The sequence below is a fragment of the Pogonomyrmex barbatus genome, unplaced genomic scaffold, assembly GCF_055798465.1.
Source record: "Pogonomyrmex barbatus isolate J1 unplaced genomic scaffold, ASM5579846v1 scaffold6, whole genome shotgun sequence".
Taxonomy (NCBI): Eukaryota; Metazoa; Arthropoda; class Insecta; order Hymenoptera; family Formicidae; genus Pogonomyrmex; species Pogonomyrmex barbatus.
Window position 1 is genome coordinate 4,452,087 of NW_028297160.1, and position 19,980 is coordinate 4,472,066.

The following is a 19,980-nucleotide window of genomic DNA, read 5'->3' on the forward strand; positions in this document are numbered from 1 at the left end:
TTTATAATTTTATTTTTAAGATATTAAATATATAAAAACAAGAAACTTTTTTACAATGCACGTAAATTATGGGAATTATAAAAAAGATTAAGATAATATTTTAAAAATAATTCTATTTTTCCCTCTGCGTGTGTATGTGTAATTACTTATACAGCAAAAATTTATAATAATTGATTCAAATAATTATATAACGTTTTAAATACATTTCTATTATGTATTAAATTAGTGGCGGCAAAATTACAAATAAAATGCGTTACTTAAGTTAAGAAAATATTTTCTGAAAGTTACAACATTGAAATAAAAAATTCAATGTATTTGTTTCTTTGCAATTTAGTTTCGATAAAAATAGTTGAATCCTTGAGAAAACTAAAGTACAGACGATGCAGTTACTGCTTTTAATCTTATTCACACTATATGCCTTTTTCTCCTCGAAAGAGGCTCTTTCATGAATATCTCGATAACGATCCGCATCTTAGAATCTATAAAAAACTTCGGATTAAAGGAAGAGTATCATTCAAAAGAATATCAGCTGTCTAACATTGATTTCTTGTCACTATCATAAACTTAATTTGATTTAAAAAAAAACAACTTAATGAAAAGAGAGAGATCTTAATAAATGTGATTAAAACATACATGTAATAAATTTGTTCGGAAAATTTCAGAGATAATTATTAACTTTTTTATTAAAGTTATAAAAATATAAATAGTTATAAAAATAAAGTTATAAAAATGAATATTATGAACGTGACATAAAATAAATAGTAAGTTATTTATAATATATATTTATATAACACATTTATATAAATTGAATACAACATTCATATAAATGCATGTTGGAATAGAAGTATATCTGTATTTCACGGTTCGCAAAACGTAAATGTTTGTGTAAACAATCAAGCAGAAATCAAGAACTTGCACGTTTCAGTTATATTTCTAGTTGCCTCATGCTGCTTTCTGTACTTTTTTTACCGTCCACGCTCGAGAGGATAATCCAATGTCTGTTTTATTATTTTGAAACGATCTATGTTATTCTGTTAAATAATACGTTATGTCGATACAATAATATCTTTTTTCATAATTTGCAAAAAATTGTAAAAATTTAATTGCGCCGTTATATAAAAATAATTATCTTAAACCAATTTAGAACAAATATGGTAACATTTAGTAAAAAATGTGGATTGGAAATTTATTCATTTTCTGCATGCTATTAATTGCTTAACAAAAGATCTTTTGTGTATCACATCTCTGTATGCCAGTTTATTCTTCTCTCCATTACTACTCTATGTTTATTTGTTATTTCATAAGAAGTGAAAACTGCATTTCTCGTTAAAAAAGAAGACACCAAATATACGCAGATTACAAGCACTTGTTTCGCATACAATCACTTTTATTGCAGTAATCATCAACTCTTTTCATCTTTCACTCTATTTTCCATATGTATATTTTTCACCAGGAGATTGTGAAATTATAATTGATTTGCAAAACTGAAAAGTGATTTCTAATGCATAATGCCCACTCTCGCGTGACTAATTCCTCTGAAGTATCATTAAAAACACTTTCACGACGATGGAACCGAGAGCTAATTTGAAGGACGAAAGGGACAGAGCCAGGATTAAATCCGGTTTCCGAGCCGCCCACGACATCGAGGAACGTCATCCATGGCAAAAGGCACACATGCACGTCAGGAGCTTAAAACCGCCCCCGATGGCCTCCCGAGATACGCAAGGGCCGTTTATTAATACCGTATCCGTCGGAATATACGGCTCTATCGCTTTGTATAAATTAGCGCAGTGGGGCGAGCTTAACAAGCTCTGGCCGGAGGAGGCGCACTACTGAAATACGATATCAGGGCTGATCGTCCACTATAACGAGGATATGTGCCTACTTATTTCCTTTCTAGCTGATGGATCCAATTGAGCATGAGCAAGGTCAAGACTGTATTAAAAATGTGAAAGATTATATGCGTTGCATGAGACATATTCTGTTTATACTTTTTAAACTTTTTTTCTGTTTCTACTTTTTATATTTTTTTTTGTTTATACTTTTTATTAAATTCTATCGTACTCTCTGAAATCCAAGAATTATTATTAACTGACATAAGATACTAATGCATCTCGGGATATATTATTTATAATATCACGTATATTAAATATCATTAGCTCTGAAAAACGGTTGACATCGATACTGAATAATTGTTTACCTATATTGAAATTTTCCTAGCATATACTAGCTATACTTTGAAAGTACTTTTTATAATTCTAATATCATCTAATAATATTGATATAATAATATTTATGTATACAGAAAAAGAGAACGTGTGTGTTTAAAAAATATAAATATTCTATAAATATACTATTTATTTTATTTATATACATTCTACATGAAGGAATATTTTGTTGTATTGTTAACATACATTTTTTTATACATTTCATATATTTTGTAGTATATTTATCATCATCGTTTTTTCATAAGTCAAAAATGAATTATAAGTATCGTCTAAGTGAAAGTTAATTATCTAAAAATTAAAAATGAAATTATTATTTTTATTTTTCATTTTTTATTTTTTATTTTAATTAAAAATTATGTTTTATATATAATTAACTTTTTTGCTAGTTGCTTTTTTGCTACAAAATAATGCGTTACGAACGAAGAACCAAATTGAAAATCACAATATTATCTTTAAATAATGTCTTTTACTGAACCGTTGAAGTTATATTGTATATTGTATTAAAGTAGATTAATCTAAAGTTTGATTATAATAATTTCAAGATAAAGATTGATGATAATTCAAGGATATAAATATTCCGTTTTTATTAAAACGTAATATTAATTATATATTTAATAAATATCTTGATAAAGAAATTTTGAATTTTTGAAATTTTTAAATCTATAAGATTTAAAATCTGTCGATTTACTGAAACCGTGATAAAAAAAATTTGAAAATTTTTATGATTTGTATTTCAATGTGATAAATTCTATTATAAAAACTTTTTATGAAAGTAAACGAGATGAATAAATCAATCACTCTTTGCTCAAAAAGATTTCATCTACTCTACGATGAATTCCATTATCCGATTATATTATTGCTTTCGATACATGGATTTGTCTAATATTAACAAAATTCCAAAAAGATAAAAATAAAACTAAATCTGATAACAAAGATATTCTTGATAACGTATTTTAGTTAAAATAATAGTTAAAATAATTTTTATTAAACTGGAAAATTTTAATTTTTTTGAAAAAAACAATATAGAGTATAATTTACTTACGCGAATCCTGAGATTTAAATAAAAAAGAACCAACGATAAGATATGCGGAAATAACGCATTTCGCTTGAATGTATCCTGAGGCTTTAAGAGAATTCCCATTGAGAGAGAGAGAGAGAGAGAAAGAGAGAAAAAAGGGGGGAGAAGAGTGTGAAATATTCACACTTAAGAGATGAATCCCGAAAAATGGAGATCCTAAGCGGACTATTTCAATGTCTCACGATGTCAAGCAAAAGAAACGCCCTTTCGCACAGATTCATTAAGAAAATCCCGATTTACTATAACAGAGGTGTTAAAATGAAGAAGAATACAACTTTAAAATTAATACTTTCGCTATGTGTATACTAAATAAATGTACTTTTATCTCATAGAATGAATAGTATATGAATTGTGAGGATTAATCTATTAAAAACTTATAAAATGTATTTTTGACGCGAAATTGTATTTAAAATATTTAAAATATTTAAAATATTTAAAATCATTCAATCAATTTAAAAATTTAATATACTAGTCGTACATATTAATTTAACGCTTGGTAGAAACATGGTTTCTGTGCATCATGTATATGTAATTAATTTATTATTTATTTGTACTACACTGAATAATAGAATATTAATTTGATTATATTTTAAAAAGCTTTTGTTCTACAATTTTGCAAAATTATGAAATATTTACAAGATTATTTAAATATATAATTAACCGGATTTAAATATATAATTATCGGATTATTACCTTATCCTATACTTTCTCTCGAGACAGGTAAATTATGACTTTGATGATATACAAGATTTATATACTAATCTGTTATTTTAAATATATTAATTCTAAGTATTATTAAGAATCTTATCGCTTAATTTCAACCTTTTTATCGTCGCGTTGTTAATGTCAAGAAAAAAGAGACTGATATAAGTTTGCAATAAGCAACGAAGAAAAGTCATTAAATAACAATTAAACAAGTAACTAGTCAGTAATCAGATACAGTTGGGAAAATATCATGAGACACGTAAAGTCTAATTATACACGCGATTTCTCGTGTGAATTTATTTCGATGGATAAGAAAAAAGAAAAAAGAAAAAAGATATGATAAGAATAAGTTCTTTAGCTAGGTAAAAGTTATTGACAATTTGGATGATTTTCTAAACATAGCAAAGAAATTAAAATAGTAAGAAGGATTTATAAAAAGGCAATTATATAAATATAACAATAATATTTTTCTGAAATTTAAATAATTTTAAATTTTATTATAGATTATTTAAATATTACAAATTATAGATTATTTCTAGAAATAAAAAAGAACAGGAAATATAAAACTTAATAATACATAAATAACCAAAGAATGTGCGGAATATTAGGAATGTTAGAAAAACTACTTGCGTTTTCTTCTTTAATTGAAGGATCGTAATTTAACAAAGAGAAAGCGATTCTTTGAAAGTTGAGTGCTGAAGGTCCGACGCTGATCGAATTACAATTCATAGCGTGGCGAACATGCTCTCGACGTTAGAATGACGATGAGAAGAATGTCGTTGGTGCGCTTTCGGTTTCCATTACGAGGATGCCTTCTGCTGGTTGTGTTTCTCCACAGCATTTTTTTCTTCCTCAAATAACCCTTTTCACGCATGTTTGCTGGGTAAAAAGCCACGTTGTAAAAAGCCACGTTGATGACATTATTGTTCCCGCTGTCTTTTTCCGCCGTCTTTTTCAACGACATGCCTTTGCGCCCACGATTTAGTTGCCACACTTCTATCTTGACCTTATATTTCTGACAGCAAAAGAAATTTCATAAAGAAAGAAAATTTACAAAGATGACACGAGTTTTATATAAAACAAATAAATGTATTAGATACACGGCGGTCAATATCAATTGAAATTAGAAATAAATTATTATTTGTATCAATAATATTAGATATACATATCATTTCAATTGAGATACTAATATCATCGTTAAAGTGTTAGAACTATTGAATATTGGAAGGAAATAGTAAAGGAAATAGCATAAGGAAATAGTGAAAGGCTATACAATTTAATACTGCGTAAACTTTACTTTGATATAATGTTATTAAATTTAATTTATTATTTCATATATATATATGTACGTATGTATGAAATACTAAATTATGTGTGTATATATATATATATATATATATATAATATATATATGTGTATATATATATATATGTATATATATTATATATATATATATATATATATATATATATATATATATACACATATATATATATGCAATATAACATTTTATTTTAGATTGTCTTTAAAAATTATAATTATTTATTTAATTATTGTTATAAAAAAATATAAACAATAAATTAAGTCATTATCTAGTTAAAAAAAAATCATCATCTAGTTGAAAAAAAATACAAAACTGATAAATATTTATTATATGAGGAATAATTTTAACCTTAATAAGAAAATTTTTAAGAAATTACTTACATGCTTGTATGTCCAAAAACAAATAGGTATTTGTTTATGCATACATTTACTTTTGTTTGAGATTATATGCACGTGTAATTTCTGAGAAAAATATTTTCTGTAGGACTGATGAGAGAGATTGAATTAATACATTTCACTTGCATGTGCCAGTTACGTAATACTTGTTCACATGTATCTCACTGTAATAATTACGGAAATGGAAATAAAATTGCACGCTTTTTTATGTCGTAATTAAGCCGCAACATGAAGCGAGTCATTTAAATGCACCGCAGAATCACTTACTTAATTAAAAATTAAATTAACGAGAGAACCGAGTCTATAACGTTGCTACTTTTTGATCATAAAGACATCATTAAAATGTAAAGTACTAAAGTCTTTTGAGTTATTAATACATCGATTCACGAATTATGCAAACCGTAAAAGGGAGCGTCGTCAATGTTATGCATTATGTAAATGTATAAACTGTACGTTATGCTTGAAGCATTTTTATTACCGGTTTTTATGTCAACAGATAGCAATAAAGGTTTCGCAAAAAGTTTTTATTACGATATCTCTAATTTGAGACTCTCTCAATACAATAGAAACTTGAAAAACAAAGTCTAATATAAATATTTTCTTGTAACAAAGAAAAGGAATATTAACAAAAAAAAAGTAAAGAGAAAAAATTTATTAAATTACGAATTATAAAATGTTTAAAATTTAATATTTAAAACTTGGTTGAGTACATGATTAAAATGTCTAAGCTAAATCAATCGTATTACATACGTTTGTCTCAAATACTAACAAATCTGTGCAGAGAGTCTGTTTGGTCTCTGCTCTATATGCTTAGAAGACAACGACATGCAAGGAAGTCAACAACATAGCTGACTTCGTGCCGCGAGTTTAATTCGAGAGACCGTACATAGAATGTTCCTGCGATACTTATCAAGGCAACCAAGATTTCTATCATCTTGGAACAATTATAGATTTGCGCCATCACATTGCTTAACAACCTCTCTCTCTTAATGTCGTGTTTCGTGACTGCTCAATCATCTTGATTCCAATAATCGAGCTCGCGTTAATAAAAAAAAAAAATATTTCTTGGCTAAGGCTAGGAGCATGACTTGCTAATAGTCAAAATTATGCTAAAAGTAACAAAAAATATCTAGCAGTAACAATTTTTGCGTAATTTTGCTTATATGCATAGAGATTTAGTAAATTAGAATAAAAATTATTTACGAGGACCGAGATGATTCAATATAAACATTGAATAAAAATAAATAGTTATATGAAATATCGAATTTATTATTCGAAAAATCTGCTTGTTTGCTTGTTATTTTGCTCTCGAGTGCACACGTCATGTTAAAATTCCAACGCAGAGAGAGCATCGATAGCGATCGATAGTTTCGCGAGATTGCGAAACTGGGTGCACACGCGATGGTGAAAAAACCGCTGGGCTAATAAGTTAGTGCACGAAATACGGTAATATTTAATCAATGCGCATTGTTTAATTTACGAATGTAAATTGAACAATGCGCATTGATATATTGTAAGATTTATTTCTTTCAATCTGCTTACATAAAAGTACTTAAGAATAAAGTGTACTACATTTAGTTATCATAAATATATATATGCAATAATGTAAGAGCACAAATCAATAGTTTAATCTGATCTCTGTTTAAAAACTTCTTTATATATATATATATGTAAATTAATGTCAATCAATAACAAAATTAAATGTGTTTAAAACACGTATTTATGTTTTTTGATAAATACAACGAATGTGAGTGCAACGATTTAAGGAAAATTAATTTTATTAATGTCTACTAATACTAATTTGTTATTTTTAATATAAATATTAATATTCGTATTTATCTACAATCAAAGTACTTGATTAAATATAAATATTTTGTAATAGTAATAAATTTTGGAGCACGTATACCTTATTACTGAGTTAAAATATATAATTTTATTACATAGTATTATACGTAACATTTAACATTTAAGAATTTACTATATATTTATTACATAATTTTATCATTATACTAATTTGTTGTTATATCAAAATGTCACACAAAAGGAAATTATTGATTAATTTTTAATTACAGAGTTCAAGAGACAGATGGATCCTTCTTTGAAAGTTTCACTGCATTATCCTGGAAACAGGAGAACCGAAGGCTTGTTGTCCTTCAAGAAGTGGAAGCAAGAGCCAAGGAACCGCCACCGCCGTCCAGAGACTCGAATTTGACTCCGCAACCTTATCGCTTTAGTAAAAAAGAGGTGAGAGATATTGTTTCATACAATAACTTTTATTCATTTTCTACATAATATAAAACTTTTGTCTGTCATAAAAATTTTACATGATTTTTCAGGTTATTAGACAGTTCTCATTTCCTATTTTTTTACAAACTGAAATATTTTATTTACAACTGTTTATTATTTTATAAATTACAGCAAAATTTTTAATTATTATTAAACAAGAAACGGCAAGTTTTCTACATTTTCGCGCCTTAACTGAATCGCGTGCGGCACAAAGCCGTTACATTTAACACACGTCATCCTGATTGCAACGGACTTTGCATGCAGACGAGTAGTTACGTTTGTTCGTCTATTTGAAGTATTATTCTAAGTAGATAAAGTGTCGAGCCGCGTGGGTCAGACGGGCATGTTCGTTCGTCGATCGAACTAACAGGTAGAAAACCCGTAATAAAAGTAATCGTCGTCGTTCCGATTTGCCAACTGTAATGCGCGAATGAACAAAGCTCGTATTTCCAATTCAATCCGATTTCAAGTTTCAAAACTTTGATTTCAAATTTAATTGCACTGTATTTCCTTAAATCTATTAATTCGCGCGACTACTTGTCTAATGAAATTAATAAAAAATATTTTATTTAAACTAGATTTAATTTGCAAGAACACATAATTTTTAATTTAAATTTATGTAGATAGAGACGTAATATTAAACGCAATATTAAATATGAACATTTTTCCGCGTTAATAAAAGTAACTTCAAAGTTATACAAAAATGTATACCTTCGTTACGCTCCGGATAAAGATAGCTCCGGAAAGTATATATTTTAATTAAAATTCTAGATATTTATACACATTTATAATTGTAACAGATCACACAAATTGATAAATCTATGGTTTTCGAATTTATAATATGTTACGTGGATCATAAATTTATGTTAGCTATTTTCTATGAAATATGTAGATTCCTCTTGGCATGAATCCCTAGATATCCACACAATTTTTCGCACTGTCGTCTCGCAAGCTCTCGACTCTCGTAAAATAAATATCCAAGTGGAGGAACACTTTTAAATAAATAGCGGCTCCACGAAAGCTTGCGAATTTTGAACGAAGTTCTTGTGTCAAGCTCTGTTCATCATTTTAGTATATTTTTCTCTTACATTTTTTTCTTATACAATAAATTTTCTCCCGCTTTTTATTCTTTTTAATTCTCATGCTTATTCTATTTCTCATCTTCGACAGGGTAAAAGTTGTTATGCACATTTCAAGAGAGAATAATTGGCAAAAAGTCGATGTCTCTTTGTTAACGAACGAGGAAAAAGCAATATTTTTCGTGGCATCGGAAAATGATAATAAAAAAGAATGATTTAAAAATAATACAAAATCTACTTCTTTGATATTATTGCGTTATCTTTTTTTTTTGTAATAATCACTCATAGGTAAATCTTTTACTTTTCAAAATATATAAATTAGTATAAAAATATGAATATAAATTAAAAATATAAAGGTTAGTATTTTTATTACTAAATGAAATGTTTTTAAAAAAAAAATTATTAATAATTTAATTTATTAAACTTTTTGTAGATTTGATAATGTTACACTATTTTAACAAAATAAAATTAAAAGTAAGTGTTCTTGTATTTTATCGAATTAAACAGAAATTAACCATGTAATAACGTAATACCTCTCGGATTGATTTTATATTCTATCTTTTGTAAAATGAGTTTGCAGACTTCTTTGTACAATGAATACCGTATTGCTTTAAATTTCTACAAAAAGTAGAGGAAATACAACTGGTTCAACTAAACAAAAGAAATCTTTACTTGTAATTTAATCGTTCTTTAATAAAGTTTTTCATATATTTTTTTCGAAAGAACTTACAATACTTTGATATTGTTTAAGACTATTATTCTTCATAATCTTACTGAATAAATTACTTCTAATAATTATTAAGCATTAAAGCTGCTTTTACTAAAATAACAATTTTAACAATATAATTCTAATCTTTTATATTACTAAAGATAAAATAATTTTTTAATTACATAATTAAAATTAATATGATTTAATTATCTAATTGTTATATTTGTACAATGATTTTTTAAATAAAATATAAAATAAATAATATGACAATGTAGATAATAATTATTCTATATTTTCTAGAAAAATTTGCCAAAATTGTTGGAAATAAGAATTATATGATTTTAAATATGTCAGTCTTGTCTAATTTAAAAATGTTATATAATAATATACAAATTAAATTATTATTTATCAAATATTATAAAGATATATTAGAAAGAAAGGGATACATTTTCTAGATGGAACAATTGTATATAGAAGTTCTTTACACAATTGCAAACACTGTGGGTGCCAGTACAGGACAATACGCTCATTATAAAGAAGACCTGTATCGATACGCCCAAGAAGCCTTCGGAGTCCCGCAGGATCAGCATCGACGATATCTTAATATTGCTTCGGAAGAAAAGGTATGTCGATTTATTATTAAGCTTCCAAGCATTGTAATATCATCGTTTTTTGAAGAATATCGCCGAAGTATTTGCACAGCAGTAAAATAAAATGGAACGTATTTACTGTTGCAGCCACCTATTGTTGTGCTAAGCGTAGTGGTAATCGAAGCCGACGGGCTCGAAGCAAAGGATGTCAATGGTAAGTGCAATCAGTTCCGCTATATTCCGAACTGCGATTACCTTTTGACTTACAAGCGATTGAAAATAATGATTTTTCGCAAAGCTAAACTTTCCATCTGCAAATAAATAGGGAAATAAAAAGGGAATCATATTCCACGATTAGTTTAAAGTGCAGTTAAAACTTTAGCTTAACGAAATTTTAACTCAGCTAAATTTAGTTACACAAAGATGTTTAATCTTGCAAAAAATTTAAATGCTGCATTAGATTTGCTTTTACCTTGTATTGTTGTTATAAAATTTATGCCAGATTTATACAAGATTTATGCAAAATTATTTATGCAAAAATATTATCAGAAACTATCGGAATAATTTGAACAAATCATGTAAAGAATCATATTATTACAAGATTTGTTTCATTAGAAAAATATTGCCATATTTTTCAGGATTCAGCGATCCTTATTGCATGCTGGGAATACAACCCGGCAATGCAGGTGCACCACTGAGCCCCCAAACAAATTTAACGGCACATTCGCCGCACACACCTCCGGCATCTCCGAGGCAAGCAACTCGCGCTCTTTCTGACGGCGGTGAGATCGAAAATTCCCATCATGAGAAACTTCGAAAACATCACAGGTAAGTTGATGTATGAGGACGCGAAAGAATCGATTAATTCAATTAAGTCTTATGCCAAATAACGCAAATACGCAAACGTTTTGTTTAAAACTGTGTTATAATTTCTGCAGTCTTTGCCGATTGATTATTATAATTAGGAACGATGCGAGATGATATGAGCAAGTTTTATTACAATTAGCATAGGACGTTTAGCAGATTAGACTAATCTGGTTACAGATGTTGTGTTAATCTAAACTAAATAAAACTACTTCTACTCATGGCTATGGAAGTTCTATTTTTTCTTGTAGGAAATATGTGAGTGCTGTAGATGTAGAATTGGATTTTCCCCTTTAATTCTAATTATCTTCCACCCTGAAAGATCATAATCTCTAGTATTAATAATATGACTGATATTAATGATGCAATTGTGTTCTGCTCTCTCAAAGATGTCGTTTATTATAAAAAATTACAGCATGTCAATTCTTATCAGCAGCACGATAAAATTGATGGCATGCTACTTAAGATAAGTGCATACTTGAAAGTAACAATTAATGTTACAGAAAATAACGCATAATTAAAAGGATGAACTTAAGAAAAGAACTTAAGAAATCAAGAAAATTAAGAAATATTATTTTATAATTTTTTGTGTTGAAAAATACAATTGTTGAAAAATATTTATTAATTATAAACTTTAAAAACTTAAATTTTGGAACTTTATATTTATATTTATAAATGTATGTAAATCTATCTAAATTTAAATCTTTCAATTAATTTTATCTTTGTATTTAAGAAATAAATTATTATTGTTTTATTATTTACAAAATAATATTTGTATATTACTTGAGATATTATATGCTTAAAACGATTGATTATATGCTTAAAACGTTCTTACTGGATATCTTGGATTCTAATTTCTGAGAAAAGGAGCTTATTTATAAATTATATTTGAAAATGTATGGGTTTATGAATTTGTAGATACACTATATACTGGCACGATTATAGATTTATGTATAAATATGAATTATATAGATTAATAGCACACGTACACACAGTGTTCTAGATTTCTTATTTATTATTTAATAAAATATATATATATATATATATATATATATATATATATATATATATAGTACTACTGTTACGATATTTTTTAAATAATAGAAGCTTAAGACTAAGAAATCAGAATGTGCCAATCTAGAATGTTAGAAATCCGTGATATGTTACGAATGATATGTACATTTACTGTACGCTAACTCCGACGACGTTTGCGACAATACAACATGATGCACAATGGACGCACCGGATGCAGCAAGTTCTGTAAACGGGCGAGCATCGTTTCTCAGGTGGAGAACGGGCGAGAGCATTGAGAGAACAAGCCCATTTTGCTGTGTATCTTCTCACATTGTTCCATTCGCCACCTGGTGGTATAAGTAAAGTGATTAATGCGGCGGCAACGAGAGCGAACAGTTCGTTCTGAGCTGCAACGAGACGCGCGACGTCTACGAAGTGTCATACGCCGTATATGCACTTCGTTAACCGCGCGAAATTCCATCCGGATTCTACGTGAGCGGATGTCATGCTGCATATTGGCATAGAGGACCTGGAAACCTTGTAAGGAAAACTTGAGATACCACGCTATCTCTACAATGACATAATTTATCAATTAGCATCAAATTCCAGTTTCCAAGATTATTGTGTTGCACGATACGGATGTTGTAATATAGATAATTTGTACTCTCAGATTAATAATAGTAAACAATTATTAAATGACACAATTTTAAAGTTTATTCTATGGGAAAGAAGGATTTATGGAAAGTATAAAGCTATACTTAAAGAAAATGAACGATAAATCTATTTAAAATGTAAACTTTAAAGATATAAATATTAGATAAAATAAGTTGAATTTAATAATATTCCTTGCTTTAGTTTGTTTTTTAATTTATTATTGATAATTATATATTAAGTACTTCCGTCTCTGAGGACGGGAGAGGTAAGTGATTTACTGATAAAGTTAAGCAGAAAGATTTTGTAATCATCGCGATGAAAGAAAACGGTTGGTTGTTAAAACAAAATATCGGAATATTGGTGAAGACTAGTTATTAAACTGTTCATTCGAAATCAGTTTCAGGCTTTCATTTAAGCGCAAGGAGCACAGCAGCAGGCGGGAACACCGCGAATCCTTGAGCGGTGCTCTACCTGCGAAGTTTATACGAGCTACAACGGTGAAGCCGCATACGCTGAGCCCGCGTTGGAACGAGAAGTTCCGTTTGTAAGCGAAAACTTTGGGGCCTGGACCCCTCGTAATTGGCGCTCGCAATGGCCATCCTTTATTAGTCTAAGTACTGCAAATCCGTGTACATATGCATAACCATACAACGATTCCTGTTTCAGCGACATCGATGACGTCAACACGGACATCCTCCACCTGGACATATGGTGAGTTTGCATTAAATACGTACTAATTTTTACGTACTAATTTTTTCTTATTATTACCAATATTTTTAATATATCACTATTTTATTAATATTTATTACATATAATTTATTTCAAATATTTATTTAGAAAAATAATTGAGATAAAGTTTCTGTGTGTGTGTGTGTGTGTGTGTGTGTGTGTGTGTGTGTGTGTGTGTGTGTGTGTGTGTGTGTGTGTGTGGGGTGTGTGTGTGATCTAAAATTAAAAAAAGCTTTGGCAAAACTTGATGATTTCAGGGACCATGATGACGAGTCCTCAGTGTTTGATGCGGTAATTAAACTTAATGAAGTACGAGGCGTAAAAGGACTTGGACGATTTTTCAAGCAAATAGCGCAAAGTGCTAGATCTGGAAGTCAGGATGATTTTCTAGGTTGTGTAAACATCCCTCTGGTGGTAATTATTTAATTGATTTATTAACTAATTGATTTATTAAACTAATTTAGCTAACTCTAATTGGAAATAAAGCTCTCTTACGTATTAATTAGTTTAAGGAAAATAATATTTAGAATTTAGAAGATTAAAAAAATCAAATTTTTAAAGAGAATCTATAATCTTGCAAAATTCTTAATAATGTCAATAATTCTTAATAATGTCAAATTCTTGTCTTTTTAAATAATTTTATATACTTTATTTTACAGACTTTAAAGACTTTACAGACTTTAATATACTTTATTTTACAGATTTTAAATAATATATCCGAATAGTTAATATATAATAATAATCATTTTCTAACACAAAAATAATCTGTTAAAAATAAAATTATAATATAATATTATCTTTTTGCAGGATATTCCAAGTACTGGAGTGGATCAATGGTATAAACTAGAAGCGCGGACACAAAGGAGCAACATTCAAGGTAGAATCAGACTGAAATTATGGCTGTCAACAAGAGAGGACCACGGAACATCCGAGGAAGATAATTGGGGCGAGTTGAGGCAACAGGAAAGGCTGTACACAATTTTCCTTAATCACGAAATGAACAAACAAGGGGTACGCAGAATCGTCTAACAAAAACCTGTGTCAAATCCTATGCAGGGAAGATTTTCATAATATACTGAATACAATAGTCATATAAAATTCCTCTCCATGTAGTTTACTATGTATTTACACATTTATTAAACAAAAATGTGTTTCATGTTATACGGTACATGATATCATAAAATTTCAAACAATTGTTGTAAAAAAGATTCTGAAAGAAATGATAAATGAATAAATAGAATAGATAAATAGATATATAAGAAAAAAATAGAAAATTTTGCGAATATATACTTTAACAATATTCTCAAAACATTGAATTATAAATACTGACATGTGCGTAAAAATTATGAATTGTTGTAAAACATTGATCTCTTTAGAAATCACTAATCAGGCATATCTTTAAACGTATATTATATTTTTCAGGAAGATTTTATTGGAGAATTGCCACAAACCGCTTTGACAATCTTACATCAACATGCGGTACAAGGTGATGTCACAGAGTTGCAGCAAGCTTTGATAAGATGGGTAGCAAGTTCCCGGCAGCCCGCCGTCGATCCACGAATGCTTCATCGTCTTCTGCAGGTAACTTGAGTCACCGAAGCAACTTGCATCTTGCCGTCTTACAATATTACATTAATGTAACTATTAAATAACAACTATAAACTTGGACTATTTCTCAACTTAGGAACTTGACAATCGATGGCATACTGAAACATTGTCACGCGACGCAGAACAGTGTCTTACGGATTCCTTCAATAATTTTTTGGCAGTATCTCTGAAAAAAATTGGACAACATAGAGTACTATATCCGCCTCTGTATAGGCCGACTATATCAAAACTGGATTATCTGCTCAGGTAATTTATTTATCTTTATAATAAAAAATACTGTGTAAACATTAAGTAATTGTAACATTAAAAGTCTAATAAATTAAAATTATAAAGTTAAATATGAAAAATAATTTTTATTTACTTCTATATATTATGAAAATTATATGGTAATTATATGGAAATTATTATTATTATAGATGCTTGGGACTTCTCTCAAATATGAAGGCTTTCCGAACCTGTTGCCCTTTTAACAAAGAAATTCGAGGCGAGATCATTACATATCTTAGAAAAGGAACTCTTGAATGGTACATAGATTCTTTGTAATAAATCGACAAAATATCTTTTTTAAATGTAGTATATTTTTTTTTCACAAAAAAATATACTACATTTCTTTAAAAAATTAATCATATTTGAATCCTAAGATAATCGTGTAACGAAAAAATAGTAATTAGAAAGAAGTAGAAAGAATAGTAATAAGAAAGAAGAATCAAAACATAATATAAGTATTATAACGGTCATCTAAGCTTGATTTTAACTTTACAGGTATGAAGATGTAAGACAACAAACAATGTGTCACGATCAAGAACCAGATCAGGACATTGATCGAGTTTTGCAAGATTTCACGAACTTAGTAACTGTATTATTAGTTGATTTGGAGCAGGGGCTTTTATATTATAACAGTCTCTTTGAAAGGTAAACTTTTCTCAAATCTGCTTTGAAAGATAATACAAAAGTAAATAAGTAAAGATATAAGATATACTTATAAAATAATATATAAAGAATTTTTTCTATAAAAAGTAATAAGTCGCTAGATTATTTTTTATTCATAGATTATATTTTTAATAATGTCTTCAAAACTAAAAATGCTATTCCAAAAATTTAGAGATTGCAATATTTATGAAAACTATAATTATTTTGACATAACAAAAAATTTTTTTAAACGGAAGAAAATTAAATTTATGCAAATTAAATTTATGTTTCAGCACGAATGGTGTGCCATATTTTTCTGCAGTTTACAAGCAACTGGAAAAACTGGTAAGAGTGCAAGTAACAGGTTTCTTTTGTGAACAAACTATTAAAAATATACTTATATATGAATAGATTTTTCACTTGTAATTTTGCAACAATATCGCGTCAACGACACACTGTCACATAACACATCATTATTTTTTATTCACTGTGTCGTCAAGCTGGATGTGCTATGTTTGGCTTAAACGCTTTATTCGAGACGTCGATCGTGCCTGCGAACAAAAAAATTTTATGAAAAAAAAATTTAATGTTTTTTTTTAAAACTATTCAAATTTAAGAATAAAATTATTGATTAAATTATATTTAAAAGAAATTCAAAAATTTCAATTGAATTTCGGATTCTACTACCATATTTGATTTGATAGAATATCAGAGTTATCTAAAAATAAATTCGGTCGACGTCCTTGCATTGAAATGACAATAGATATTAATGTTTATATATAGAGTGTCCCAAATTTATAATATTGCTTCATGATAATATGAATGGCGATTAAAGATTAAGTGTGTGTTACAATATCATATTGTACAAGTAACGAGCACAATTGAAGAGAAATAAAAGTAAGTTATAAATTAATTATAATTATGGTAAGGTCTCTTGCATCTCGGACACGCTGTAAATAAACAAGTCGCAGTGACCTGAAGGGGCCAGGTTGAGAAAAAGCGTGACGACGAATTATAAATGTCCATCAGGTCAGCGCGATTTTACTGTACACGAGATGTTTGTCCATAGCTGGCGGAACACGTGGCGAAACACATGGAGAACACTTCCGAGGTACTTTTTTTATCGCCACCACAAAATATTAAACTTTCTTTCTCTTTCTCTTCTATTTAATCTCTCTTTTTTACTCTTTTATCTAGTTCTCTCTCTTTCTCTTTCTCTCTGTTTCTATTATTTCAAATTTCCTGCAACTAAAACTGTTGAAATCGTTACATTTTTATCTGCATACTCATTAAAAATATATAAATTAATCGTTTTGTTAATAATAATAATAATAATAATAATAATAATAATAATAATAATAATAATAATGTTTACTAAATTTCTACGCATAGTTATATATATATATATATATATATATATATACATATATATATATATATATCTATGCGGTAGTGTATGCAAGATAGATAATGTATTTGAAAAAGATTATATGAGTATGCAGTTAAGAAAATAAACGTCGTCAATCTAGTAATTATTAAATATATTTTATTGTATGTATATATTGTTACATACGTTAGTTTCGAGGCGGTTAATTTTTATTTCGAGTGGCAATCTAAGCTCGCTATACTTTATAATATTTAAAATTTTATACATATAGTTTTTTAACACAAAGCGAGCACACTTTCAACATTTACACACATAAATGCAAATAGAATATGCGCAAAATGAATAATACGGGCAACAGTGTGCTGACTAAAATAATTTTAATTCTCTTATTATTACATTATTATTTGTAATAAAAATATTAAATATATGTTTTGTAAAATATTATAATATCATTTGTAATATTATTTAAAAATCTGTTTTATATCAATTTCAGCATACCGATAATAACAAACATGCATGTTAGTATCATTTTATTATCAGTGATACAATAGTTACAAATTTTTCTGCTCTTTTTCTCTAAACAAATTAGCTTCGAGTTGATAAATTCTCTTGATATTATAGTCGGATAAGGCTGTGATGCACACTACTGCCTTGTGTCATTTAATACTTGTCAGTTCTTTATTCGCTAGCGTTAGTACACATTTCTCATAATACCTTCGTATTGCGTAACCCTCGTGGGTAAAAACCATAGCATTTTGCATGCGCTCATCTAGATCGTTAGCGAGACACAGCTGCACTTGACGCGTACCGATTGCATGCGCTCGCCGGTTCAGCAAATAACACATCTCTCATTTGCCGTTATGCCCTTATTTTTACATGGTACAGATGTATTTCTCATTATATATGATTACTTTATAACACTCAATAAAAGTAACTAAAATTAATAATGCATAATTCTAGAAAGCATGTGATAATAATTATTTGATAATAATTATTGATCTGCAAAATTATAGTTCTTTGAAATTTATTCATTTATTTATTCAATGCAACTTGCACATATATTATTTTAGTATTTGCAAAATTTAAAATATTTAAAGACAAAAATAGTTTGATTTTAATAAGAAAATTATTAAAAAGCAACGTTATTATAATGTTGTTAATGTTACTTTTTCTAATATTGAGATATTTTATATAAATTAAAATTTATTGTCAAACAAGTCATGATGCATAAATTATTAATATATTTGTATATATTTTAATATTACATATTACGAGAAATACATTCATAATTACTGTTCGGCAAAAAATGAATAAAATAAAAATGTTTGCAAATATATATTACTTTGGGAAAATATATATATATTTTTTTAAATTGAATATTGTTTAAAAAATAATTACATTTTCTTTTTATATTATATAATGTTGTGTAACAAAAATAGTTTGTCTTATTCGGCAGTACAGCCTATATGTCAAATATACAATGTCTTTAAATAACAATAAATTTGAAACAATTAAATGTTTAAATATTCATTTTCATATATTTATGTAAATAAAAGATTTATTTATTTAATTATTTTTTATCAAAAATTAGTTTAAATAAAGAATAATATAAAAAATAGTAGAAAATTTAATGCTTTTAAAGACAAGCTTAAATTTGAAGAATTAGGAAATTTACAACTTTAAAATTTTTCTTATTAAAGTAACTTATTTTTCGTAGGACGAACAAGAATATAAAAGACGCGTAATTTATATTTTTTGCACTTTCAGGAATGCTCTCGCGCATCCTCAATTTCGACATCCAATATCTCACGAGTCCTGATTAAATTACTTCCATAGATATCATAAAACTTCAGTCACTCACAAAAATTTTACAACTACTAATGTTGTGTACTTGTTCAGTTCTATCGCAAAATTTCAAGCAAAAAGTTCGGTCATGATTCTTAATGATTTAACCATTGTGCATATTGTCACGAAATTCAATTACATTGAATTAAATAAATTAAAATTTTTATAAAATAATTCTAAAATTTGGCCTTTTTACATTTATTTCATCATATATGATTAATTAATTAACTGGAAATTTATTATGAAAATTTTTCTAAGCAAATTTTCAGTTTATATTACAAATTATTATATTATATAAGTTAAATTTTTTTAAGAAGATTTCAGATATGCATTATTTATCATGCCATTTGCACTCTCAGTTGCTCTTGTGGAAAGTTATTAAATTAACTGAGCAAGTTGTATACGAATACATCAAGATAGAGATGGATATGGATGGAACTTTGCAAACATTCCGTAATCTTTAATTAATACTATTCTCTAAACAATTTACTACAAAGACGCTTGAGCAATTTAATAATACTGACCGCCTGCTGTTTACAAGCACAACTCCTATTTATCCGTGTTAACTACATCGCTG

The 19,980-nt window shown here is 27.9% G+C and overlaps 1 protein-coding gene across 3 annotated transcripts in view; it reads left to right on the forward strand.

Annotated features, from left to right (window-relative positions):
* Window positions 1–19,980, forward strand: part of unc-13-4A (BAI1 associated protein 3) — a 79,147-nt gene that overhangs the window by 51,191 nt on the left and 7,976 nt on the right. For 2 of the 3 annotated variants that reach the window (XM_089082836.1, XM_089082837.1), the window contains exons 4-17: window positions 7,802–7,973; window positions 10,259–10,426; window positions 10,541–10,607; window positions 11,032–11,221; window positions 13,323–13,469; window positions 13,592–13,636; window positions 13,912–14,068; window positions 14,462–14,665; window positions 15,077–15,235; window positions 15,339–15,508; window positions 15,679–15,786; window positions 16,025–16,174; window positions 16,465–16,516; window positions 17,241–17,282. In XM_089082836.1, the coding sequence (XP_088938962.1) occupies window positions 7,802–7,973; window positions 10,259–10,426; window positions 10,541–10,607; window positions 11,032–11,221; window positions 13,323–13,469; window positions 13,592–13,636; window positions 13,912–14,068; window positions 14,462–14,665; window positions 15,077–15,235; window positions 15,339–15,508; window positions 15,679–15,786; window positions 16,025–16,174; window positions 16,465–16,516; window positions 17,241–17,282 (1,831 nt within the window). The remainder of the gene's footprint in view (window positions 1–7,801; window positions 7,974–10,258; window positions 10,427–10,540; window positions 10,608–11,031; window positions 11,222–13,322; window positions 13,470–13,591; window positions 13,637–13,911; window positions 14,069–14,461; window positions 14,666–15,076; window positions 15,236–15,338; window positions 15,509–15,678; window positions 15,787–16,024; window positions 16,175–16,464; window positions 16,517–17,240; window positions 17,283–19,980) is intronic. The other variant, XM_089082838.1, reaches the window with a different exon arrangement.